We start from the raw sequence: 26,859 nt of genomic DNA on the forward strand, positions 1-26,859 counted from the left end.
TGTATCTGCTGGTGTTTCCCAACTGAATCCATGACACGCCTACATTTCCGGGTCAAGGCTGTGATGTATATGCATCTCCATGAGGTTAAGAGCTTGACTTATATCAGTGCTTCCTCACCTGTGTGTATGGGACCTGAACTTGAGGGTGGGGTAGGGGAGACCCAGCACAGGCTTCTGATGGTTGAAGAAGGGATGACTCTCAGTTATACAGTATCCCATCGTACGGATGTGCCATCATTTATTGGACCAGTTTCCTGTTGGTTGATAGCTAGGCAGCTTTTTGGAACTTTGTGGGTTCCAACATTACTGTGAAGATATACACACATACAGAAACATATCTTCATGTACTTATGCAGGAAGTGGAGAGAAAGGCCACTTGGAAACTTTCAAGGCTCCAAGCCTTTCTTGGATTCCTTGGAGTCAAAACTGCTTTGAACCCTTGGGAACAAAGTACATAGTTGTGACCAGGGCAGAGAGAGGAAAGCCTGGTCCTGCCTGCCCACAGGCAGAGCTCAAGACGGAACCCTCCTCTCCACCAACTCCTGCTTTGTCTGAGTCAGGCTCAAGAAATGAAAACAAGTCATATTACTAGCAAATGCTGTCTCGATTGAACATAACCATTCGAGAGCAACTTTGGTCATAATCCACAGTGACAACAGTCTTTTATGTTTTCACAGAAGTAGAAGATTAGGTTAAGTTTATGCCACGTTGGCATCATGGACGGGGGGATGGGGGGGGCAGGCGGGGGGGGCGTGGCTAGGACATCCACACAACCAGGCTGTGTCTAGCCCGTCAGGTAAAGGAGACAAAGAAGAGAAACCAGTTCTGACCCTGGGGCAACAGGAACACGTTAACAAGGCAACTGTCTTTTGTAGCGCTTCTCAGGTTTCCTGAGGAAACACCGTTATGGTCTGGGAGAGTAAACACATCCACTGCCAGCATTACTTTTCCTTGAAGTCTCCTGATTACCATTAGAAATTCGTGTGAATCCTACCCCACCCCCCAAATCAAATTTGAGAAATGTTGATACCTCTGGAAGATGTTCAGGTTTTTTTTAACCTTCTGGCATAAAGCCAGAAACCCTGATGTAGAAGATGCCACACAATATGGTATTTCACACTGCCTAAGCCTGTAGGGTCTCTTCGCCGTGAGAGAATTTGCTATTTAGAGCACAAAGTTCCTCTCAATCTCTGCTCACCTGCAGACAGTACAAAAGACCATAGACTTTCTCTACTGTTTTTCAAGGACATCTTAATAATACGATCTTGCTCAACAAGATGTGGGTTTTCAGTTGGCGAAGGGCCTGCCCTCCTCTTTAGATGGTGAGACCCATGTGGCAAACAGGGTATAAACACATTACATCAGCAAGATAAAACAACACCTTATTTTTACATGAGTGGTTTTGATAGTTTGTTTTCCCATGAAAGGAAAGATAATTAGAAACTAGAAGAAATTATTTTATGAAAATTTCATCATTTTCATTTTCATAAAGAATCTTATGTCGTTAAGTTTTCTGAACCCCTCTGGTGGCTGGGAAACATAAAAGTACCCTTCACAACACGCACATCCTTGCACACACGATAAACAACTCGTATCTCCGAGCCCTTACTGCGCATGCCAGCACCTTCCGGTCACTGCACACATGAACCCGCTTTAAATTAGCAGCTGTGCTGACTGCCAGGAGCCTCAGGGAGCAGGTCAGGGAACAGAGATCAGAGCATCATCAGGTGACACGCAGGTGCGAAGAGTGACCAGCTGGCGAGGCCTCACTGGGGAAGCTCTGGAATAGGCCACGCCTGCGTCAGGGTCTGGGGACTAAGGTGTTCAACCACCCGACGCCAGGCCCGCGGCTGCCAATTGCTGGAAACGGCCTTCCCGCCGCCGTCCGGTCCCAACCTAGGCGGGGAGAGGCCGCCCGAGGTCCGGAGCGCTCTCGGCCAGCCCCGTCCGTCAGCCTGTGCCCCACCCGCCGGCCCCATCCGTCGGTCAGTCCCCCAGCCTGTCGACGCAGCCCCGCAGCGCCGTCCATCGGTCCGTCCGTCGGGCATTCCCCGCATTCCCATCCGTCGGTCCCCCAGCCCGTCGTCCCCTCCCCCCAGCCCCGTCCGTCAGTACGTCCCCGTCCGGCCCCCCCACGTCCGGCCCCCCCCCACGTCCGGCTCCCCCCGTCCGGCCCCCGGCGGTGTCAGTCCGCCGTCCGTTCGCGCTCCCGAGTCAGTGCGCCGGACGCAGGGCTGCGGTGGCGTGTGATGACGTCATATGGGTCGCCCGCCCCCGATTGGTCGCGGCCGCCTCACCAGACCACAAGCGGACGGGCGCGCGGGCGGGGCGGGGCGCGCGGAGGCCACGCCCCCTGGCGCGCGGGCCGGGCGGCGGGCCGAGGCGGGGTCACGTGACCCGGGGCCCTGCCGCCCGCCTTATAAGCTGCGCGGCGCGCTGAACGCCGCGGGCTCAACTCCAGGCGGTCTGGGCCGTGACGATCCTCAGCGATCTCCTCTCTCGGCGAGCCCGCGGGCGGGCGCCCCTCAGCCAGGTACGCGAGGCGCAGCGAGGGGACCCGGGCCGACCCGGGCCGGGGGCGGCGGGGATGGGGTCCCGGCGCCTCCACTCCTGGCAGCCGCCCCTCGAGACGGCCTTCCACTGGGATCCTTGGCACCGATCCTCGGGGCTGGGCGCACGCCCTGACCCCAAGCCGAGCCCTGCAGCGGGGAGCTGCACCCCCGACCCCAGGCGGGCTCTGCCAGTGCTCCTCTCAGTCCGGAGGACCCCAGCACCTTGTCCTGGGGCGGCCTGCCTCCAGGCTAGCCTGGCTGGGTCTGCCTCCTGCAGACGGACGGGGTCTGAAAAACTTCTGGACTGGACGGGCCAGAACTTCGGGGCTTGTGCAGAGGGGCACTGCGGCGGGCGCTCAACGCTCAGGTGTACCTAACCTGGCTGCCGCTGCAAACAGCCTGTGCAGCTCCCAGGCGGGGTGTGTGGGCAGGGTCCTTGCAGCCCTCCCCCGCGGTACCTGCCCGTGGGCTCCCCTGAGCGGCTGACTCCGAGGCCGTGGGGGTTTCCCTGGACGTGCCGGCGATGAAGGCGAGCAGAGCCCTCGCTCTGACTGGGCCTCCCTGGACCTGCCATGTCCTTTGGAAGTGAACTGGATCGGGGTTTCACCTCCACACCCCCTCTTCCTTCTAGGAGAGCCTGTCAGACTGGTGGCTGATGCCCAGACTGGACGACCACCCCTGGAGCGGTCCCTGCGCTAAGGGCGCGAAGCACAGAAGCCACCTGAGGGCCAGTGCCAGAGGGCTGGAGGCCAAAGTGGGAGAAATGATCAACTCCCCAGTGTCAGGCCCCTCTCCCCTGGTGACCCACAGTGCCCGGGGCACCGACCCGGCTCACGGGCCCGCGAGCGCTGGCGTGGGAGGCCATGGCGGCAGCGGCCACATCAACAGCTGGCATCACCACTGGGTGCAAAGGAGCCTGGTGCTGTTCTCAGTGGGCGTGGTCCTGGCCCTGGTGCTGAACCTGCTGCAGGTCCAGAGGAACGTCACCCTGTTCCCTGAGGAGGTCATCGCCACCATCTTCTCCTCCGCCTGGTGGGTTCCCCCGTGCTGTGGGACAGCAGCTGGTGAGTAGAAACTGAAAATGTTTGGTGAAGAACCATTTGCAGCCTCTCAGAACCGTGCATTTGAAAATCGAACCATCCGCAGAGGGGAAGTGTGCCATCTCCTGTAACTGTATTTAGAGAAGGAGGGGGGGCAGAGGATGGTGACCCGCAATGCCAGTCTCTGGAGGCTGGAAGAAGCCCAGCGATTGGGGACCAGGTGGGGAGATGATTGGCTGTTTCACGCTTGTGCCAGGCTGACCGAGGTCCTTCCCTCTTACTGATCCGGCCCTGAGGACAGTGGTGGGGGAGCCCGCAGCTGTCATCCCAAGCGAGCTGTGCGATTGGCCGCTGGCAGAACTGGTGAGCGAGGGAACTGCAGTGCGATTGGCTGCCCCAGCGAACATGCTACAGCGCTGGGTAACCGAAAACAAACCGTCACGTGGGCCGAGTGGGCAGAGCTGCTGCCCCAGCGGCCTCCCGCACTTCCTTTTTCGGGATGCCCTGTGAACGTGCCAAAGCCAGGCCTTCCCCCTAAAACGTTGGGCTCCACAGATGAAGGAAAACAAATCCCTTGTTCAGAGTTTACATTGTAGTACACCTGGCCAGCCACAGAACATGACCCAGGGTTAGCAGTCCAAATTGTGGACGGGCAGACTGTCATTTTTGAGTAGAATTTCTTGGTCATTTGGCTGGTTTTATAAACTTGCTGAATTGGTCTCAGCCCAGAAGGTCACAGTACTTCTCTAGTCACACAGCATCCACTGATGAGCAGACATTTGCCAGATGCTTTCTGTAGCCTCAGCTCTCCCAGCTGCTGGAAGTGCAGAGTGAGCAGACTGCCCCCGTCAAGCATCCTGGTCTGGTGGGCAGAACAAGCGTGTACCTAAGTGACCACGGCGCTACAAGAGGGATGCCCTCCTGTTCGCTTCGTAGCTGATGTTTATAGACTGCTTACCTTGCATTTCTATATGTTTTGCTGCCTTTCGTCCTTACAACAGGACTCTGCTGTAGCTCCATTTTACAGACATGGAAACTGCATTACAGAAAGGTTAAGCAACCGTGTCCAAGGGGACACAGCTGAGTGACAGGCCCACTGTTCTTAACTCTGCCTACTGCCCCCTTGGAGTCTGGGTGTGTCCCCTGCGCTGTGGAGACACGCTGCCTTCCCAGCACGAGGCTGGAGTGGAGAGCTGTGTTCCAGCCGGGACGTGTCACGGGAGGGATGCCGTGGTTACCAGGCAGTGGGGGGGTGTTCTCATTTTTGTTCTTGGAAAGACAGGCTCCTACTTTGTTTTTCTAAACCCTTTCAGTATATGGCTATACACGCTGGTGCTGTGGCCTCAAGGCCCTCGGGGAAGCTGCCCTCCCCACTGTACGAGGGAACGACACGTGCAAACTGGAGGCCCCTGTGTAGGCGCAGGAGTGGTGTGCTTACGGACAATTAACCCCTGGCTCCGCTCCTTCTGTGCTGCAAACCAAAGAACTGCGACTTTATTTTAAATATTTCGAAACAATGATTTTTGTTTGTATTCAAAGAGAACAAAAATGTAAAATTAGTTTTAATTCAAATATTACATTGTAGCTGATAAATCTTCTAGGAAAAGGAATGGTTTGAAAAATATGTTAATAATTGCCAGGTAGAGATCACATCATTTTCAGCCGGTGTTCTCTAACGCTGCTCCCTTGTCTTTCTTCAACAGCTGTTGTCGGCTTGCTTTACCCCTGCATTGACAGTCACCTTGGAGAGCCACACAAGTTTAAGAGGGAGTGGGCCAGTGTGATGCGCTGTGTGGCAGTTTTTGTTGGTATCAATCACGCCAGTGCTGTATCCTTCAGTGGGTGTGCTGTCCAGAGAAGCTTCTTATGTTACACGTTGAAAGTTTCGTTACTTTTAATGAGTATATATCACATCATCAGGCAGTTGAACCATCTTCTTCAGAGTATATTATTTCAGAGCACGTTGCTCAGTTTACTCTCAGCAATTTTCAGAATGGTTCTTGGAGTCCTTTCAGTTCGTTTCAGGAAACAGTTACCACCAGGAACAGAGTGGACATCTTTGTTCTGTCCTTTCTCAGGCAGTATCTGCTGGATCCTCAGAGTTCCTTTTGTGAATTCCCTTTACATTTCTACCTTACATCCTTCCACCGTGAAGACCTGGTTCCTGTGGCCCAGTGAGAAGTGGCGAGAGCATCACTCTTCCTGGCTGATCCTTCCAGAAGATGGAGGAGAAGCCTGTCTGCTTCTCTGTCCCTCCCTGGCATGACCGCGGAAGGCCCAGGGCCAGTCAGAAGCGGTGGCCTCTGGAATAGGGTTCTTAGTTAGGTTAACTTCAGGATCAGGTTCTGGCATCCATGGGTGGAATGCATGACGCAAAACATGCTGCATGTGTGTACACAGTGCGTTTTTCAGGAAGACGGGCCGTGGTTTACCAGGTCTCAAAAGATTTATGGTTTCTTTAGCACAACTAGATTATATTTTTAAATCCTGGAGAAAGTTATTTTTAGAGTTACTGCTTCTTAAATCTGCTCTACCCTGATTTTAATGATAAGAACGTCAGAAAAGGGTATTATAAGAGGTCAGGGCTCTGACAAACTTGTTTCGTCCGCAGCTGATAAGCAGTGTTGTGACGGAAGCCAGTCGTGTCTCCACCAGCTGCAACCACGTCGTGTTAGATGCCATTCTGGTGAGGTGTCTTCTTGCAGACGTGGAGCAGCGACTGTGCTTGCTCAGTTCAACTACTAATAAAAACAAGAAGTAAAAGGGGAACTATAGATGACTTACTAGCAAAATATGTTGTGTTGTGGTTGAAATACCAGCAGAATTTTATATGTGGCTTTCAGGAAGTTTACTTGTAAAGTCAAGTTTTTGACCCATGGATCCCAGAGAAGTTCCAGGTCATCTTGGTCACGGGAACCTTGTATCCAACAGATGCTCTCTGCAGCTCACCTGGCAGCTTCTATGGATGAAGAATTATGTGGTGCACACATAATGGTAGGCCCTGGGGCTTTTTTGGTTTTGACCGTATTAAAAATCGTTATGCTTTTCCTTAACTTTGCATCGCCAGAAATTGGATTTTGCCAATAACGTTCAGCTCTCCTTGACGTTAGCAGCCCTGTCTTTGGGCCTTTGGTGGACATTTGACCGTTCAAGAAGTGGCCTTGGGCTTGGGATCACCATCGCCTTCCTTGCCACTGTGATCACTCAGCTGCTGGTGTACAATGGTGTCTATCAGTAAGCACGTGCTCTCAAATATCACCTCCGTCCGGAAGCTGTTACTTAACTTTTTAAAAAAATACCTTCTAAGCTGAGATGTCATGTTTTTTTCTGTAATTACATAGCATAAACTTAGACATGAAATTCTCAAAAATGCTGCTTATTGTTGATTCACGTGTTAAAAATGCACCGTGCGTAATTTAATGTAAAGGAAAACCGAGCAGTGGCGGTGAGCGTGGACGTCACACACTAACGCTGTTGGTGCGCCGTGTGCCTGCCCCGCCTGCGCCGGGGGAGCCGGCTGCCCAGGGGCTCATGTCTCCTTCTCTCCAGGTACACGTCCCCGGATTTTCTGTACATACGCTCCTGGCTCCCGTGCATCTTCTTCTCGGGAGGTGTGACCGTGGGAAACATAGGACGACAGCTGGCCATGGTACGTACAATCGTCGCCTGCGTGCCCGACTGTGGTTTCCAGCTTGATAGGCTTAGTGTACGTTAATACATTATGATTGGCGTTGATGAATATCTAGTTGAGACTCGCAACAATTATTCAGAAAAGCGTATTAAAAAAAAATAGGTACAATACCCAGGTAACTCTTTGCTAAATTATAAAGATTCAGGGAATTGTAAGCTCACAACGAGCACCAAAAGGAACTAGAGTTCCACTCACGTTACAGATGAACTGCAGCTCCTGTGATAACTGGCAGAGGAAAGTTACTGAATGGCTAAATGAATGATTTCTAATGAGTTTCCTCCCCGCCTTCACGCAGGTACAGATGATGCTATGCTAGGGAAAGGACCCCAGGCCAGGCCCATGAGAGTGCGGACCAGGCTGGAGGGGGCTCGGCGTCCCTGGGTAGGTGGGCTCCAGCCTGCACCCTGTCTAATAACTAAAGAGAGAGAAACGGGACCCCCGCACAGAGCCACTTCCCGAGAGCCAGAAAGACAAACGAAGTCAGGGTAACTTAGCAGTTCTTTTCGGGAGTTAACGATCGACACTTGAGCACTTTGATGAAATGTGGACATTTAACTGTCATTTTGAATAGACTTTGACTCGAAAGCTTAAATAAAATGAACTAAAAACAAAAGAAACGAGAATCTTGTAAGGGCCATTTCTCTCACAGACACTCTGGGGGCTTTCTCAAAAACGTGACTTGGTTCCTCATACGGTGTTTTTAAAAACAGGACGTTTATTTGTGCCAGCTGCTACTGGCGTGGGAGAGCCGGATCTGAAGGCTGCTTGGCTGGTCCACAAAAATGGAAGTGATTTCAGAAAGGTGGAACTTGTAATGTGTTCCACCGGTTCCTGCGCCCAAACCATCCTTGCCTTCCACCCTTTTGTGGCTCTGTGTGGACCTGCTGGCCAAAACGAAAAGACTCAATTGAAAAAAACTTTCTTTCTCGACCCCTCGTGAGCATCAGAGGACCTGGCTCTTCTCACACTCACAGTGGCCACAGTCTCCTGGTGCCCCTGTGCTGCTCCCTGGAGCCCTTTATGGTTCAGAGTAGAACGAGGCAGCTCTATGATCCCTTACTGCTTTGAGATTTTTATTTCAGTGCCATTTAGTTGAGGATTCCTAGTAAGGCTTTTGAGATAAGTTGTCTTCAACCCCCGTGACTCTGCGTGGAGTTAAAACTGACAGCATTCAGCCAGTTGGTTATAACTTCGGGAGGCTGGGCTGATGCTGCCATGCATTTAAGATGAAGGTTTTTAACCAGCTTTAATAAGTAAGGGTCTTCTTTTATTTTTTATTTTAGTAAGGGTCTTTTTGATAGAGGTAGACACTACACATCATGCACAAGTTCCTAACACCTAGAAATGGTTGAAGGTAACTTATTTTACAAGAGTGGCACAATCACACCTTTGGTCACGATGCCGAATGAAGGTGGTTTTATCAGCGATCATTCCATCCTTGTCGCTGGCATTTTCGTCTTTGAAAAGATGAAAGTTTTAAACCTAACTTAAGATAGCTGGTATAATTGTAATTCTCCCTACTTAAGCTTTCTCTTCTTTTTCACTCTTTGAAGTTGGGGAAAAAACTTGTATTTGGATGTTACTGTTGCGTCTTGATACTGGAGGAGGGTTTCCCTTCATCGAAGGGAAACAACCCTCCCGGGTCTCTGAGCCCAGCGCTCCTGCCGTATCTGCATCGGTGGAAATGTAAACCCTTACGCCTGGAGCCCAGCTGAGGGGGAAGCGGCAGGCCCTCTGCAGCTGGAGGAGCAGTCACAGCTGGTGTTAGCGATGCCCCCTGGCTGCTGCGCCCAGCGCTCCTGCCGTATCTGCATCGGTGGAGATTTACACCCTTACGCCTGGAGCCCAGCTGAGGGGAGCGGCAGGCCCTGTGCAGCTGGAGGAGCGGTCACAGCTGGTGTTAGCGATGCCCCCTGGCTGCTGCGCCCAGCGCTCCTGCCGTATCTGCATCGGTGGAGATGTACACCCTTACGCCTGGAGCCCAGCTGAGGGGGAGCGGCAGGCCCTTTGCAGCTGGAGGAGCGGTCACAGCTGGTGTCACCGATGCCCCCTGGCTGCTGCGCCCAGCGCTCCTGCCGTATCTGCATCGGTGGAGATTTAAACCCTTACGCCTGGAGCCCAGCTGAGGGGGAAGCGGCAGGCCCTGTGCAGCTGGAGGAGCGGTCACAGCTGGTGTTAGCGATGCCCTCTGGCTGCTGCGCCCAGCGCTCCTGCCGTATCTGCATCGGTGGAGATGTACACCCTTACGCCTGGAGCCCAGCTGAGGGGGAGCGGCAGGCCCTCTGCAGCTGGAGGAGCGGTCACAGCTGGTGTTAGCGATGCCCCCTGGCTGCTGCGCCCAGCGCGGGTCCTTGGAGCGGATGTGGTGGCGAGCGCCCGCTGCCGGCTGCTCCAAGGGGGAAAAAAGCTAAGTCCCCCTTCTCCAGGTTTCCAAGCCCAGCGGAGGGCACAGCCAGTGTGAATAAAGGCAAAACGAGCACGGATCATGCATGTCACAGCTGTGTTTCTGCCAGAAGTCAGGCGAGCGAATGAGGGAGACTTACTCCTATTATAGTTACTTGAGGCCTGAGATTGAGGAACCAGGTTTAAGTAGTTTTAAAGGATCGGTCAGTCGGATTGGCAAAGGCGTGCAGCACTTGCTCCCATGGTAGGGAACGGGACCGGGGGTGTGTAAAGGAACGAAAGTGGCGATTTCTGAGAAGGAGAACTGCAGGTAGTCTGGGGTTTTTTTCTCTTTTGCATTTTTAAAATTTGCAATGAAAACATAACAGTTGACCGTTGAAGAGCATGTGGGTTGGGGCACTAGCCCTCCGAGAAGTTGAAAATCCGAGTGTAACGTAGAGTCGGCCCTCTGCATCCATGGATTTAACCAACCACAGACCATGTAGCACTGTAGTATTTACTGTTGAAAAAAATCCGCATACAAGTGGAACCGTGGTGTTCAAACCTGTGTTGTTCAAGGGCCAGCTGTACTTGTATAACCCGAAGCACTAAGGTGTGTACAGGAGTTTGTGACTGAGATCTCCGCAGCGGATGGATGTGTTTCAGGAGGTGGGCAGACCTGCTGCTGTGCCCTGTTGAGATCGTTTACGTGGAGGTCACTGCAGGACTCTGGTCCCTCTGCCTCTGTGCTGTCTGTTTACTGGGAGCAAAGCCTTGGCCTTGGGTTGCGGATGACAAAGCAGCGAATCAGTCCCCCCAGAGCTCCCAGACTCTCATCCCTACCCCAGCAGCCGCTCCCTGAGTCTGTCCAGACTGGTCTCTGCCTTTTTGTTTCTCTCTTCTTCCATCCTTCAAAGTATCTGTAAACGAATCTACCCTGAAAGCAGTAGAGAATCTTAATAAAACGTCCACCTTTGTCCAACAGGAATTGCATAGCCTTCACGTCCAATTCCACTGACTCTTGAACCTTTCAACCTACCCCTCCTCTTAACAAATCCTCTGTCCACTTTGGCTTGAACTGAGGATGCTGCCTTTCTTGCCACTCCCATGGGTTGGCAGACGGCCTTTCTAAAATATGCTTGTTGCAGCAGTAAAAGATAAGTGCATGAAGCCAAAATTGTATTTTTCATGAGAATAGAATTGGAAGTGTAAGAAATTAAATTTGCTTCAGATTATATCAGAGCTGAAGAATGATTCAGCTACATTTATAATATGGTTTGTCTTAGAAAACTGTGACTCCCCATGACATTGAGTGTCCCTGCCCAACTGTAGTCTTTCCCAGGACCTTTTGTTGGGTGGGCTTTCCCCACCAAGCAGCAACAGGTGGATGTGAGGGGCTGGAGCGAGGGCACTGCAGGAAGAGCGTCTGTAGGTGCGGCTGCTCCCCTCCTCCACCTGCCTGACCACTGCTGTTTCAGATCTCAGTCTCCCGGAGAAGGTCCTGTGGGCCTGGGCTGCGGGACCCTAGCACGTAAGCCAGGGGCACTGAGGCTCGCGCTTCCTAACACACTGGGTTGTGTGCCCCGCTGTTGTGTACTTGTGTCCCAGAATTGTTAACCTTATGTTTATTCTCTTTGGGGAGTCTTGAAAGTTTAGGCTGGGACAGAGTGGCACCTTGCTAGAATCTTTCTCGCCCAAGAACGTCTTTAAAAAGAACAAGTTAAACATTTTCTTTTTAAAGAAGGAGTTAAAATACTTAAGCCAAGTCTTTCTTTCTTCAAAGGGAAAAAATTAACAGCTTATTTGTAAAAGTGAGCTTATTCTTAAGAATTTGAAAACTCATTTCCATCCTTAAAACCCAGGAAATGGCTCCGTGCCTTAGAAATGGGATTGGTCAGCACCGCCCATTTCTTTTCCTCTGGCTGTGCCGCTAGACGGAAGATGGATCTGACGTGGTATTTCAGGGGCAGCGTTTAAGAGTGAATTCTTGGTTTAAAACTTCACCAAGTAAGGCTTTTGTGGTGGGACGTGATTTGAGTGAAGAAGACGCAGGTCTGAAGGTGGAGACCTGAGGTGGGCGCTGGTCAGCACGGTGACCAGAGCTGCCCGCGTCCAGTGCCATGTGGCTCTGTTCCCTCTGAGGGCGACCGTGCCAGCGCCTCTGCACCCCTCCCCCTTGCGCCTTCTCAGTTCCCACCGCCCTTAAAACAAATGTGGTTACCGTCAAGGGCAGCCACGCCCCAAACCTACAGGTGGGCTTTGCTTGAGCGTTAAATGGTCCGAGTGGCTTTTTCTTTGTGGTATTCGTTGTCAGCCTGCGTGTTTAAAACTGAGTCCGTAGCATCATTTTATAGAATTTGTATCTGTTGCTGTTTGTAGCTTAAAGTCTTTTCTCAAAAAAAGTAAGGCTTCCAGCTGCCACGGCGAAGAGCGTGGCCCTGCTTCCTGGGGCCCAGGCCCCGGACAGCTGGTTACAGGTGCGCTTCCCTGGCACGTGGAATTCAGTTTGCCTTTCCTGTTTGCCATCCAGCGGCTGCTGGTAGTAATAACAACGTTAATTAGCACTTCTGCTGCGCTCAAGGTGTTGTGCTCAGTAGTTTCACTGTCAGCTGACTGAGTCCTGTAACGGCAGTCTGGAGGTAGGGACTGCTGTCAGCCTGCTTGAGAGATGGGGAGATCCAGACGCAGGAGGCTGACCACCTGCCCGAGCGGGTGCAGCGCAGGGCTGGAGCTGGCGCCTCGGGCGCGTGCGGAGCTGCCCCTGCACGCCGCTCCCCTCGGCCGGCCGGCCGCTAAGCCAGAGGTCAGACCATGCGCTGGGCCCTGGCTCCGTGGCAGGAGGCGTGGAGGTCTCTCCTCATGCAGCCCCGTGACCTCAGGAAGGTCATCTGGCCTTGGATCTGCTCCTCCAGTGGAACATCTGTCCTCTACTGAGGACCGGCCAGGCCGGGCCTGGACGGCAGTGACAAGGGCAGGGTTCATCTCCCTGAGTTTCTGTGCAGTCAGTGAGGAAGCGTGTGCGGAACCGGCTCCTGAGCTGTTACCCCCTCCCCCGCCTGAGAGGGCCGCGCCCTGTCCTCTGGGTGAAGCGGTGGCTCCTGGCCCTCCTAGCCCCGGGCAGGGAGAGGACGGCGCTGGGGTTGTTGGAGCTTGTCTGCTGCTCCGCATTTCTCGTCTCCATCATCTTATCCGACTCAAAGGAATTTTCTATCTTTAACTTTTTAGGATCGGTTTAATTGCTAATTAAAATATGTATACATTGAGTGCTGATTTTCTCTCGCTCCTTTTTCTCTTTTTACATGCAGGGTGTTCCTGAAAAGCCACATAGCGATTGAATCTTCAAACCCGCTGATCCTGAAGAATGGCAAGATTTGGGAGAAAATCTGTGATCCTGGATTGTGACGAAGATTATCTTTTTCCCTCAATAATCTTTTTAGATTGGGCTGACTGTACAAGTGACTCCGGGAAAACAGTTCACCTGTTTTAGGGTAGCAGGCTGGGAAGATGACCACTTGTGTTGAGATGTCACCTTGCCTGACGGCATTCATGCCTGGGTCTGCTCAGGAGGCACGAAGTGCAGGCCGGCCGGCTGCAGGGTCCCGAGGATTCGGTTTCATGTGTCATTAAAAGCAAGTTGCCATATTTCCAAGCCTTGAACTAAAGCCTAACTACCAGCTCTGGTTTTGTATCAGCGCCCAGGGGAGAGCTCGATGGTGCTTACAAAGATGAAGTGTGATAAAATAGGAATATTACTTATCCAAAAGATTTCTAAAATAGGGTTGTGTAAAAAAAGAGAAAGGCAGGGGCGGCGAGCTTAGGGTGGCAGTGCCGGGCGCCCCGTCCCGCAGCTGCGCGTGTGTCCCAGCGTACGGCTGTGCTTTTCATTCCTCCGGGGAGTCGCATGTAGACAATCTTACTGAGAGCCGAGGGCAGTGAGAGGTCCTCGTTCCGCACCGTGATGTGCTGGAACGTCCACCTCAGTATTTATGCAGTTTCTCCAGAATCCGCAATCAGCTAGGAGGGGCACCTGCCTGCCGTGTGGCAGTCTTAGTGAGCCGAAATCATGTGTTGTTTCTTTGATACTCCAGAACAGAGATGACTGTTTTTTTTCCACAGCCCTATGGGATTTGCAATCTGTGATTGCCTTGTAAAAAGAAGAGTGCGTATGTCACTGTATTAAACATTTGGTGTTTCTAAATACTCAAAGACGTGGTGAGCACAATGTATTCATTTGATGGCATAGACCATGTTTGTTAGACCCAGTTTGCAAGTACTGGGTCTTCAACTTCAAGTGCAATGTGTATGAAAAACCAACCTGAGCCTTGTATCCTCTTAAATATTTATTTTTTTAACGTATGAGGTGTTACAGAGGGTTCTCCATTTCAGTGCTGCATGGGGGCCAAATTCAGCAACAGCCCCTCTCGGTTGTGCAGTTACTTCGTTGCTGTACTCTCCACTGAGCCGGTCCTCTGAAATACTCCAGTTTTGTGCGTTTAGTAAACTTGTAATTTTTACTCACAAATTTACCTTTTTGTATTTTGCAATTTAAATGTTTTGGTTGTTTTACACTCTGTGAACATGGCTTGATGAGAAGACTCCTTCCCCTCGAGCAGCTAGCGGTCAGAGCCGCTGCCGGCAGCCGTGGGCTGTGCCCTCGGCTCCCCTCACGTGATGGTCCTCGTTGCAGTTGGGTTTTGTTTTGAGGAAGATATCCTGGAGTAAATTTTAGGTTACTGTAGCTAATTTGTTTTAGAGGAATTTTGTTTAAAAGAAAATAGGATCATTCTGAACTTTGCAATGACCCCCTTACACATTTTTCTGAAATCAAACAGCTATGTGAAAAGTTTTCAATGAGGCTATCAGCATTTTATGAAAAACCAGAAGTTATTAGATGAGAGCAGGCATTGAATCTTTCAAATATACTTGACCATGCACAGTGAGTATTTTTTTCTCTTAAACTGGAAATAAATCTGTATCTGTTAGAAACAATGTAGCCAAAAGATGTGAATCTGAAGAATTTTGTTGCCAATACTTTATAGCAAGTATATGAACCAAAGTCATTTGAGTCTGTAAAAATGTAAAATAGTATGAACAGAATTTGCACTATACCAGGTTTGAACATCTAGTGAGATTCACATTCACACTAAGTTTTCAGCATTGTGTTCTTTTGCATTCATTTTTTACTTTTATTAAAGGTTCAAAACCAACCATCGTATTTATGGGTTTTTCTTTGAAACGGGGGGGATTCTCTCTGTAGGATATTCAGATTTGGAATGGAAGACTATTTTGTAGCTTTTCAAAATGTACTAAGTTTCAACACAACCTCTTGGGAAAATTTGTTTTCCTCATGGTGGAAAGTGACGTGTAGTTAGCCCAGTTTAACTTCCTCCTGCCCCTCCCACTGACCCTGGGAAGTTGGGCGTCTTCTTGGGCCTTGTTCTGTCCTCTCCCAGGAATGCTATCCTCTCTCTCGGGGAGAGAGGGCCCTTTCTCCCTGTACTAGAAAGGGGAGGGGGGGGGGTCTGGGCACCCAGAAAACAGAGCCCAGGGAAAGAGTAGAGCATCCGGCCCAAGTAACAGCCAGCATGTCCAGGGGCCCCGAGTGGCAGCCCACACAGCAAAGGAGCAGCGTCCTGCCCGAGGTCCACTTCCCTTGGTCCCTGCCGGATGTAGAGCCGCCCCAGGTGACGAAGGTGTCAGGGCCCCACCGCACACGCTGCCCTCCGCACAAGTCCGCTGAATGCCTGCTCTGCCAGCGCCGGGTGCTGGGTTGGACAAGAGAACTGGCCTCAGAGGCTCTCATCCCAGGGCTCCAGTGCCAGGCCGGGGGAGGCAGGTGTGAAGGGCACCACCGAGACAGCGAAGAGTGGGTGCTGTTAGATTCCTTAATTAAAGAAGTAACAACTGTGCGCAGTTTGGCACCCAGAGCAGCCCGAGAAGCCATCCCGCACGACCCGACCCGCACCGTCCCACAGGTGAACCGGGGCCCGGCGCTGCGGGAAAGGCCCTGGAATTGCCCTCTCCCCCGAGCAATGTGCACAGGGAAGCTTGAAAAGAGAACAGGCTTCTGGGAAGGGAGGCAGGGCTGGAGCTGAGCTGCGGTCCCTGGTTCTGCTGACTTCCCCGAAAGCAGCCCTGAGCCCGCGGGACAAGAGGACGCCTGTCCCACCCTCCCCCGCGAACCGCCCCCCCCCCCTCCGCCCGCCCCGGCAACTATGCGACGCAGCTTTGCAAAAGTTATTTTCAGTCGTGAAATAGCATTGCAATGGCAGTAGAGAAAGCCCTTACCTTGTTATACTCAACCCGATACATTTATAACACAGTCCAGACCCGTAAGTTTCTCCTGCATGGAACACAGCTGTTGATGTAGGGAAAACTGAGAGCTGCTACATTTCCCTCACCACAGAGACTGGAAGACTTTGCCTGAGATTGACCCAGTTTATGAGGCTCTAACAGGGTAATGCCTGCTCTGATCTAGTCTAAGCCTGTGTTTCAGAGTAAGTTTGGGGACTGAAACGTTTCCTGGAATTGCTCTAGTTTGTGAGCAGGTGACTGAATTATCCCATTTCACTAAAGGTACACAAAAGATTTCCGTGTTCCGTCTCTTCAGCTGCTAAAGCGAGGCTGAGTGAACAGGAGCTCAGGATGGGGACGAGGGTACTGTGTTTATTTAGCCAGTTTTCAAAGTCTGCTGAGATCTTACCTGAGGAGTGTTTCTGGCAGTTCGTCTAAAGACCTGGATTAGACATAATCAAGTCATCTGGTGCCCGGGAACCACCCACCCTTGAATCATAGACATTCCCTTTATCTTGGTGGTAAAAAGAGAGGAGCGAAGGGGGCCTATTTAAATCTAAACTTGCTTTTTCTACTTCATGTTTTAAATAGACCTTTTGCTAAGAATGTTCACTTTCTGAGAGTTTCAGATGATCTCTTTGTAATAATGTAACTAGCAGATAAAGCCTTAGAGTTGGGATATACTCTGAAAAGTATTAATATATAAAATGCTAACAAAGATATTTAAGTTCAGCTGTAACACGTTTATCTTACACACTAGGAAGCTGGCCAACTACCCACTCATCTGCCATCACACTTGCTCTTGGAGAGGAGGCATGCTGATCAACAGTAAATTAGCCACAGGGGGATTTCATATTGACACCTGAATGCAGCCAAAATATGCAAAGAAAGAACCTCCCTGGTGGTCCAGTGGTAAAGACTATGCGTTTCCACTGCAGAGGGCGCGGCTTCGATCCCTGGTCAGGGAACTAGGATCCCATATGCTGTGTGGTGCGACCGAAAAAACGTGCAAAAAAACAAAAAATAAACAACAACAACAAAAAACCAAAATATGCAAAGAAAGACGCGTGAAATCTGCATCCAAGTCCTAGGACCCAAACTTGGTCCTTTGTGGATTTTCCATATAGATCTTCAAAGATTCACACCTGAAGAATCTCTTACTGAACAATTATAACACGAGTGCCTGGTACAAGGCCGACTGGTCTGGAAAGAGCGGATGTGCTGAGACAGGGCGGGAGTTCCTGCCTAGGTCTGTGATTTAAGACGAGACAGTAGCATGTGAGAAGCAGTATCGCATCACTATTTTCATTCATTAGCCACTGTTTTTCTAGTGCTTTGCCTCCTTATAAGTGCGCTACAGTTTTTGTTGTCCCGTGTGATATACATTCCCCAGTTCAGGAACACAAGACAGCCAAGGACAATGAGTTAAAAGTCCACTAAAGTAATTTTCTCATTAGAACCTAGCTCTTCGTGTTTGTTCTGTGTCTTCTCTCGGGTAGGTTTTTTTTCTGGCTGTGTCGGGTCTCAGTTGCAGCATGCAGGATCTTCCGTGGTGGCGCGCGGGCTCCAGAGCACATGGGCTCTGTAGTTTGCGGCACGCAGGCTCTATAATTGAAGCACGCGTGCTCAGTAGTTGTGGCGCGCAGCTCAGCTGGTCCGCGGCATGTGGGATCTTAGTTCCCCGACCGGGGATCGAACCCGCGTCCCCTGCATTGGAAGGCGGATTCTTTACCACTGGACCGCCGGGGAAGTCCCCTCTCAGGTAGGTTTTCTATTTGAAATTGTAGAGTTTATTCTTATTCATCCATCAGACCTCAGCTAAAGTGTCATTTTCTCACTTTCCTCATCACATCAAGCCTCCCCCAAGTTCCTAAGGCAGCAGGGCCCTGTCGCCTGGCCGCTCTGGCCGTGTCTGTGCTCTGGCCCCCCGTCCAGCGGTGTGCGCGTGAGCGGAGACGTGCCTCTCGGTCAGCCGTCCTGTTCTGCCCTCAGCCTCAGGGTCTGCCTCCTCATTCTTACTCAGGAAGACTGCTGCATAAATCATCCACTCATCCACTTATCAGCCATTCAACAAACATTTTCTGATAGGAGGGCAGGCACTCTGCCCACTGCCATTTTGCTGCCCAGCCCTCTGGCCCCTCCAATCTGCTGTGAAACTACAGTTGTTAGGACCATTCACAAAATGAGAGATCTGAGTAGGGATGGCAGGAGGGCTCCTCCAAGCAGAGTTTAGTGCAGGCGTTGTTTCCAACAACAGCGTTGGTTTGCTTTCCTCACCGCCCCCCTAATGAGGGTCTTACTGCCCTGGGTTATTGTGTCACCGGTGCCCCAGCTCGGGGAGGTGACCCGGGCATAGGGTCAGACTGCGTTGGGTCCTCCATGCCCTCAGCCTCGCTGCCAACCCTGGGTAGCACCCACTGCTGCCAACTCAGAGGCTGTCACTAGGGCCTGGGGCCGCCCCCCAGCTGCTTGCTTGTCTTTCTCATGTGCACACTGACGCCCTCAGAATTTGTCTTTTCACTGCAGAATGCTGTGTACTTTGACACATGACTGACATCCGGCCGCCCTTCAGATTGTGTCTCATTTGCCACCTGACGGCTCTCAGACCCATCCTAACTCTCCTGGTGACCCATGCCAGTGTGAACAGCTGGCATCACCCTTTCCCCTAATTTTGCGTCAATCACATTAGTTGCCAAGACCCAACTAGGGCAAGGGGAACACGAGCAGATAAGCTCTGAGAAAGAGTCCAGGGTGAGGAGGAGGCTTGACAGGAGCCCCTCAAGTCAGGTCAGCGCCTAATGAATTGCTTCCTGCAGCCCCAGAGGTGTGCGGGCCTGACGGGGCTGATCAATAGCCCTCCACGTGACCGACTTGTCGGGCCAGTTCTGGGGAAGCCCGCTGAAAAAAGGTCAACATGCCAACAAATCACTGGAAAGATCATTTCAAAGTTTCCCAGGTCTGAGGAGGGAGAGTCTGCACTTTACTCCACCTCACAGGCTCAGAAACGGCCTTCGGGTCCTCTTGGAAATCTGGGCACACGGGAAAGCCCTGTCGGGGGCTTCTCATAAAGGGAACTGTTGTGTTTCCTGAGATCCATAGACAGCTCTTTGCATTTGTTTAAACGGTCGTCGAAAAACAGAAAAAATGTTACCGAAAAACGTTAACTCGATGTAAAAAATGTTACTCGATGTGTGCCAGAAATTACGCTGTGTGCACTGGGAGCCACATAGATTCCTGCTCTGGTGCTGGAGCACCTGTTCACCAGGGAGATCTAGTTTACGCTTCCGAAGACATACAGCTCTTTGGGGACCCTGTTTCTGTTTCATCTTAGTAACCCCAATCCTTCTCCGTAACAGGTATTTGAAAGGAATTTAGGAAGGAGGAAGATGGGTAGGTAGGTAGGTTGTCAAACACTGAGCTGCCAGGCATTATGAAACCAATTTTTAACTTAAAAGAGCCTATAGTTTTAAATCTAGCACCTGGACTTAGTACTTGGTTGTCAGTTAAAAGCACCACGTAATTACTACCTGAGAACCTTGGCTCTCCAAGAAGGAAGAAGAAAAGTTGGGAAAGCTTCCTTTTTCCAAATAGTGTTGCCTCCTGTTTTTAATCCAAAGGCTCCTTCCTCATGGACTTGTTTCTCCAGGGATCTCATTGTCCTTCAGCCTGTGTTATGGGCTGCACTGTGTCCCCCCAAAGAAGATAAGTGGAAGGTCTACCCCCAACACCTCAGAATGTGACCTCATTTGGAAAGAGTCTTTGAAGATTTAACCAAGTTAAGGATGAGGTCACAAGGGTGGGCCCTGATCCAATAGGATTAGTGTCCTCGTCAAAAGCGGAACTGTGGGGGAATTCCCTGGCGGTCCAGTGGTTAAGACACGGCGCTTTTACTGCCAGGGCCTGGGTTCAATCCTTGGTCAGGGAACTAAGACCCCGCACACACACACACACACAAGCCACCCCCCAAAAGGGAGGACCATGGACGCAGACGAAGTGAAGGCAGTGGGGAGGGCCCCAGTGAGGACAGAGGGTTGGCCCCGAGGACGAGAGCCCTGGGGCCTTCCGAGGGAGCGCGGTCCTGCACACCTTGACTTGAGACCTGGCCTCCAGAACCGTAGACAATCTCTCTCGCTTTGTTTCCAACGATTTTTACTTCTCCAGGAGCATAAAAGGATGTTCTCTGTGTTCACCCATTTCGTCTGAACTTCTAGAGTTTTCTTTTCCTGTACAGTATATTGAAATCTAATCCAAATTATCCATGCCATCCTAAGGTGGGATACCCATGCTGTATTACAGATAGCTGAAAATGACAGTAAATATTCACTACAGAATTCACTATGCTAGATTTCTGTTGTTTGGAAAATGCTCTTGTATGGACCCACTTTTCTTTCTCAGGGAGCGGGAGAGATGGGTGGGGGAATGCTGCCGGGCAAATCAAGTGGGAAACTAAGAGGCTCTGCTTTGTCAACAGGAAAAGTGTGGTGGTCTTTGTAAACATAATTGGTTTAGATTAAAACCAGCACTAACCAGGTAGAACTTCAACATCCAGTGTCAGGTTCTCCTGCTGAGAAGCGCAGTTAATCTCCTCTCTGCAACTGGCCCTTAGGGCAACTGACTGGCAAACAAATAAAATAGGGAAAGCAGAGGCGCCCTCCCCTGGGGGCACCTCACCCCAGGCTCCACCCAGGTTTGGCAGCCAAATCCCCTGTACTACTGCCCTACAGTTCTCCCTTCCCGGGGCCCAAAGACATCCCAGCCGTGGAAACACATGGCTGGAATGCGTTTCTATTATTGGGGATATGATCACATCATAGAGGAATGTCTCAGGGATCGTCCACACCCTCCGCTTTCCCACCTCCACTTCACAACTGAGGAGCTGACCGCCCAAGAGGAGACCGGGCGAGCCGAGTCTGTGGCCACTGCAGCCCCGTGTCCAAGCCCAAGGTCATGGTAGCCCCACGTCCACCTCTCTGGTAACTCCCGGCTCCTGCATCCAGTCCAAGCAGCCCCAGGTGCCCAAGCTGTTCTCCCTGCTGGGGAGCCCCAGCCCTGACCCCTGGGCCGGGCACTGCTTCTAGTGACCCCTGGCAGGCAGTGCAGCCAAGGGTGCAGGTGCTGCGCTGTCTCTCCTTCCCCTGCACTGGGGCACCCTGTTGCCATAAAACAGGAGGTGGGTATGCTTCTGTGCTCCCCTTGTGAGCACTGTGTGTCCCAGTTCACATCACTGGGCCTCCCCCGGCAGCCCACGCCTCGTCCCAGACATGACCCCAGGGGCCGAAGCACTGACCTTACTGATGGCAGAAGCCTGTGCTTCTGGGGAGGCCCATGCACTTCCTGCTGCCCTCCTGGGCTCTGATAGGAGTCCCCCTAGTAAGTGTGAGCTGACATCTCACCATGGTTTTGATGTGCATTTCTCTGATTTTAGTGATATTGAGCATATTTCCATATCCTTACTGGCTATTTGTATACCATCTTTAGAGAAATGTCTGTTCAAGGCCTTTGCCCGTTTTTTAATCCAGTTAATTTTGTTGTTGTTGAATTCTAGGAGTTCTTTATATACTCTGGGTATTATCCCCTTATCTGATATATTATTTGCAAGTATTTTTCCCGTTCTTAGCTTGCCTTTTCACTCTTTTCATTGTGTTCTTTCATGTACAAAAGTTTTTAAGTTTGAGGTAGTCCTATCTGTCTGTTTTTTCTTTTGTTGCTGGTGTGTTTACCATTGTGTCCAAGAAATCATTGCAAAGTCCAAAGTCACGAAGATTTTCCCCTATGTTTTCTTCTAGGAGTTTTATAGTTTTGCGTCTTATGTTCAGGGCTCTAATCCATTCTGAGTTAATATTTGTATATGGTGTTAGGATAATGGCCCAGCTTCATTCTTTTGCACGTGGATATCCAGTTTTCCCAGCACCATTTGTTGAAGAGACAGTCCTTTCCCCACTGAGTGGTCTTAGCACCTTTGTTGGAGATCATTGACCATATACATAAGGGTTTATTTCTGGGCTCTCTATTCTCTTCCATTGGTCTATCTGTCTATCTTTATGCCATTACCACACTGTTTTGATTACTATAGCTTTGTAATATGTTTTGAGATCATAAAGTGTGAGTCCTCCAACTTTGTTCTTGTTTTTAAAAATTGTTTTGGCTATTTGGGGGTCCCTTGAGATTCCATTTGAATTTTAGGATTTTTTTTTTCAATTTCTGTGAAAAAATGCCGTTGGGATTTTGATAGAGATTGGGTTGAATCTGTAGATGACTTTGGATAGTATTGAGATCTTAACAATGTTAAGTCTTCCAATCTACGAACACAGGATGTTGAAAACTATGCTTTTTACCCAACAATGTATCGTGAATATCTTTTCATGTCAACCACACAAATTCATTCATCTATTTATTCAATGAGTGGTTTTTTTTTAAGTGCCATGTTCTAGGCATTTTGAGATATATTGGTGAACAAAACAAAGATTCCTGCCTTCTTGAAGCCTCTTTTCTAGCCAGAGGACATGGACACTAAACACTAAAGAAATAAATGATATAGTATTTTAGGAGATGACAAGTGCTATGGGGGAAAAAAGTAGAGCAGAGTCAGGAGAATTAAGAGGGAGGGTGGGCAGGTGGGTTGCAATTTTAAGTAGGTTGGTTGAAATGAAAACCTCACTAAGAAGGTGGCTCAGTCCCTGTTCCCTGGAAAACACAGCCTGAAGTGAGGTGTGGTGCTGATGCTTCTTCCTGGGCAGGAGCAATCCCAGGGCAACAAGGGTGAGGATGGGAAGTGAGGTGGGGAGGGCACAAAGCCAGGGGAGCTCAAGAAGCTGACTCGGGGCTGACCCCGCTTTGTTTCAGGCCGGGGAGCTGCACGTGGGGCTCCAGCCACATGGGACACCTCCAGGCAGGTTGTACGGAAGAGCCATGCTTGGGGACGGTCCACTGGAGAGGGAGGGAGGAATCTAGCTGCCTGCTCTCTGCTACCTCCTTGAGTTGCAGTTGGCTCCATGGAGTTCTGTCCCCCGTCTCCGTACTGTGTCACTTGGACGCTTTGGCAGCTTCTGCAGGAAGCAGACCCCTTGCCTCGGACTTGGTGCTTCATCTGGGACCCGAGAGGGTGGGAGGGACCAGAGACTCCCGGCGTGGCTGGCCAGCCTCAGACAGAGCGCCCTGGCCACACGGGTCGGTCTCCAAGTGGCACAAACCAGGCAGGTGGGCTCAGGTCGAGATCAGGGGAGGTGTGTCTGACTCAGACCATTCACTGCATCACTCTCAGGGCGATCGCTTCCTTTTTAGTAGCCACACACTCTTTTACAGAGTACATTTTAGACCACTTAAGTGTCCCCTTCTAGGCAGCAGCTGGGTCATCTCCGGTGGTTCACCATCACTACCAACGGTCAGGCAGCCACACGTGTCTGCGCTCCCTCGCCACCTTGCCGGACTGCTTCAACTGCCAGCGCTCTAGCAGCAACACTTCTGGGTTTACAGCATATGCACATCTGATTTTTGAACAGATACCGTGAATGTTCCCTTCAGTGTGCTGTCCCTGTTTACACTCCCGCGACTGGGACTCTCTCACCTGTGCTGGCACGCGGAACCACTTGACCTTCAGTGTTTGCCCATCTACAGGTGAAAATCGTTCCTCCTTTTACCTTGCAGTTTGCTGATCACTAGTAGACTGAGAATCTTTGAGTATGTTTATTAACCATTTGTATTTTTCCTGCGAATTTTCTGATCAGCTTCTGGCCCATTTTTCTACAAGGTTGTTTGTTCTTTAGTTGTTACTATTTCTCACTTCTAGGGCCTATTTGCGTATTAGCAGTGTTCACTCCGTCTTTCTGCACAGTGGACCGTATGTCCTGGCTTCCTGGGCCAGTCCCAGCTCCTGCCTGTTTTCTTAGCATAATTACTAATAGCTCCGCCTTTACACTCCAAAGCGCCTGAGCTGGAGTGATAAACAATATCTAACGTAACAACCTGGTTCCGTATGGCTCTCTCTAGGTTCCCGAGTCTTATTTACAAAGACCAAGTATAAAAACACATTAATAGACTGTCTATAAGTTGAGGAAGCTGTCTGTCACTGGAGGTAAACATTTCAATTCTCCTTTGGAGGAGCTCTTAGTTTTAAGAAAAATCACCAGATAGACCCTTCAGCCATCTGTGTACAATACATTGTTATATTACTTAGCATGGATAATCAGTAAATGTTTGCTGAATCGATGAACAAATGGATGGAGGAACCAAGCAATAGGATGTTTCTGTTGATTAAGTCTTTAGCTGAAGGTGAAATGGCGGCAACAGACCAAAGAAAAATCAGATCTGAATCAAGGCCTTGCACTAAGCAGAACGAAGCACCCCCTAACCTCCCCGCCTCCGAAGTGTTCTGAAGGACAGAAGCTTGCGCCGTGTACTGTACCAGCCACACGCTCTGTGACGCAGTCGACAATCGCAGAGAGCACGGACAAGAAGCCACGGAGTGCATGAGAAGTTCGGGGGATGGGCAGCCAGGGCCTCCTCACCACCTAGCGCCCAGGAACACAGCGCTATTTGTTCTGGAGCCTGACGGACGGGCACGCTGAAGGTACTGATGATGAAGCCCTAGTTGAAAGCCACGGGTCACTCCAAGTGACCGTGGAGTGGCCAGCACGGAGGCCACAGCACTGAAGCTGATAATGACTAGCATGCCCACAGCAGCTCTACTGGGGCCTCGATGTGCACTGGCTACTATCTATATCATCTCGCTTAATCCTCATAATAACCTGATGAAGTAGCGACTACTCCCATTTTAAGATTAGGAAACAAGGCACAGAGAGGTCACATAACTTGTCCAAGGAAACAGCAAACGGCAGAGCTGGGGTTAGTCATAACCACAGGTCAGAATAAGAGTAGCTTGTGCACCTCAACAGCTTTTCAACACAGATGAAAACCTGGGGGCCAAGAACAAGTAGAACAAAGAAGACAAGCGAGTGCCTGGTCTAAAAGCTTTAAAGGACTGACTCAAAGTCCAGTTTCATGGAAATGCCTCTATAGACTGCATCTTCTAAGTCATATTAACTTTAAAAACAACCTTTCAGAATCTAAGCCAACCCAAGTAAAGGTATCCCTAGGCCCTGGAGCTCAGGGACCAGTAATCAAGATCGAATGCCTGGCCAACTTAACACTTATATTAACAGGGAACAGGTGTGTAACATTCAAGAACAAACCCTCATCAGCTGCCTGTGCCGGATTTGGGACGAGAGCTCAAGTTGTGCCCTCTGGCCTCCCAGGCCAGGAATTTCCAGCTACTTGGCTACAGTCAAGGAAATGAAGTCGACCCCATAGTCCTTGATTCACTCAGAATTATATCCAGGGGTGGGTTTTGTTGCTTTTTTTTTTTTTAAGGTACATTATAGCAAGGTGAATTCTGTTCTTGTCTTGAAAATCTTGAAGGCCAAGTTCCTGATAACTGGTATTGATGGAGCTGCACCTGTAACCGGGTTACGGGCTTGGGGCTGTAACCACATGACCCTAACGACACAACATGCCATTCTCTCCCCTGGGTGCTGGCACCTGCCTTCGAGCTCTGCTCAGGTCCACAGACCATTAGACCAAATCTAAGCAAAGGCCTCCAAGCTACCAGGGAACAAATTCAAGATCAGGCCCTATGGAGGAGGGTTTTCCAAGGAAGGTGCCCACAGTCACTTGGATCTTAGCAACTCCTTAGACAAAACTGTCAAACACAGGAGCCTGCATAAGCCACCTTGGAGCATTCCTGAGGGGTGTCTGTGCCCTGCTCCCACCTACACCCACCCACTTCTGTCCCACTTGTGGGGTGGGTGCAGAAACTTCACGGCAGACGTGAGCAGACACCCTGAACAGGGCCCCGTGATACCAAACTGTGAGAGAATAAACTTCTATTGTTTTAAGCCACCAAGCTTTTGGCAAGTGGTTACAGCACCCACAAGACACTGATCTATTCCATGGTGACGGTGACCGCCCAGCCCGCTCCAGAACATCAGAATGCTTGTTACTGAGTCGAAAACAAAGCCACTGGGGAAAAATCGTAGAGAGAGAGCGAGCGAGAGAGAGAGAGAGCGAGCACATTTTATTTAACCAAAATACCTGATTTTGAGTCCAATCTCTGATTCTCACTACATTATGACTCACCATCCAATTCCTGAGATAAGTTTCTTCGTTTGTAAAATTGGGAGAAGAAAAACATTCACACTGGGCTTCCCTGGTGGCGCAGTGGTTGAGAATCCGCCTGCCAATGCAGGGGACACAGGTTCGAGCCCTGGTCTGGGAAGATCCCACATGGCGCGGAGCAACTGGGCCTGTGAGCCACAACTACTGAGCCTGCGCGTCTGGAGCCTGTGCTCCACAACAAGAGAGGCCGTGACAGTGAGAGGCCCGTGCACCGCGATGAAGAGTGGCCCCCGCTCGCCGCAACTAGAGAAAGCCCTCGCACAGAAACGAAGACCTAACACAGCCATAAATAAATAAATAAATAAAATATTCACACTACTGTTACGGGATCAGTTAAGGTAACAGATTTTAGATTATTAAATAAACTGCAAATACTAACTAACACACAGAGAGAGTAAGCCATTAGTTGACATTAAATTTCAAAGATGATAATAATAGAGTTACTCACTTTTTGCACTTCTAATGTACAATCATGAATATCAGTAGCAGTAGTATAGAAACAAAAACACATCTTTATCTTTTATCTCTAGAGTAGCACCAAAAGGAATAGAAAAAAGATTCAATAGCTCTGCGTAAAAATAACAGAAATGTGGGCGTTCCCTGGTGGCCTAGTGGTTAGGATTCTGGGCTTGCACTGCCGTGGCCTGGCTTCAATCCCTGGTCGGGGAACTGAGATCCCACAAGCTGCTCGGCGCGGCAAAACGACAACAGAAATGTATTGAGGAAGTAA

The 26,859-nt window shown here is 50.4% G+C and overlaps 1 protein-coding gene across 2 annotated transcripts; it reads left to right on the forward strand.

Annotated features, from left to right (window-relative positions):
* Positions 1-2,397: 2,397 nt before the first annotated feature.
* INSIG1 (insulin induced gene 1) lies at positions 2,398-14,872 on the forward strand. 2 transcript variants are annotated; one of them, XM_082473835.1, is made up of 6 exons: positions 2,398-2,533; positions 3,184-3,616; positions 5,296-5,420; positions 6,660-6,826; positions 7,142-7,241; positions 12,971-14,872. In XM_082473835.1, exons 2-6 carry the CDS (start codon positions 3,208-3,210, stop codon positions 12,998-13,000), a joined length of 831 nt encoding a protein of 276 aa, XP_082329961.1. In that variant the 5' UTR covers positions 2,398-2,533; positions 3,184-3,207; the 3' UTR covers positions 13,001-14,872. The 2 variants fall into 2 exon arrangements, with proteins under 2 accessions (XP_082329961.1, XP_082329962.1); XM_082473836.1 differs by lacking the exon at positions 12,971-14,872 and adding an exon at positions 7,579-8,621.
* Positions 14,873-26,859: the final 11,987 nt, after the last annotated feature.

The sequence above is a fragment of the Balaenoptera physalus genome (genome assembly GCF_965194825.1).
Source record: "Balaenoptera physalus genome assembly, chromosome: 8".
Classification (NCBI taxonomy): domain Eukaryota; kingdom Metazoa; phylum Chordata; class Mammalia; order Artiodactyla; family Balaenopteridae; genus Balaenoptera; species Balaenoptera physalus.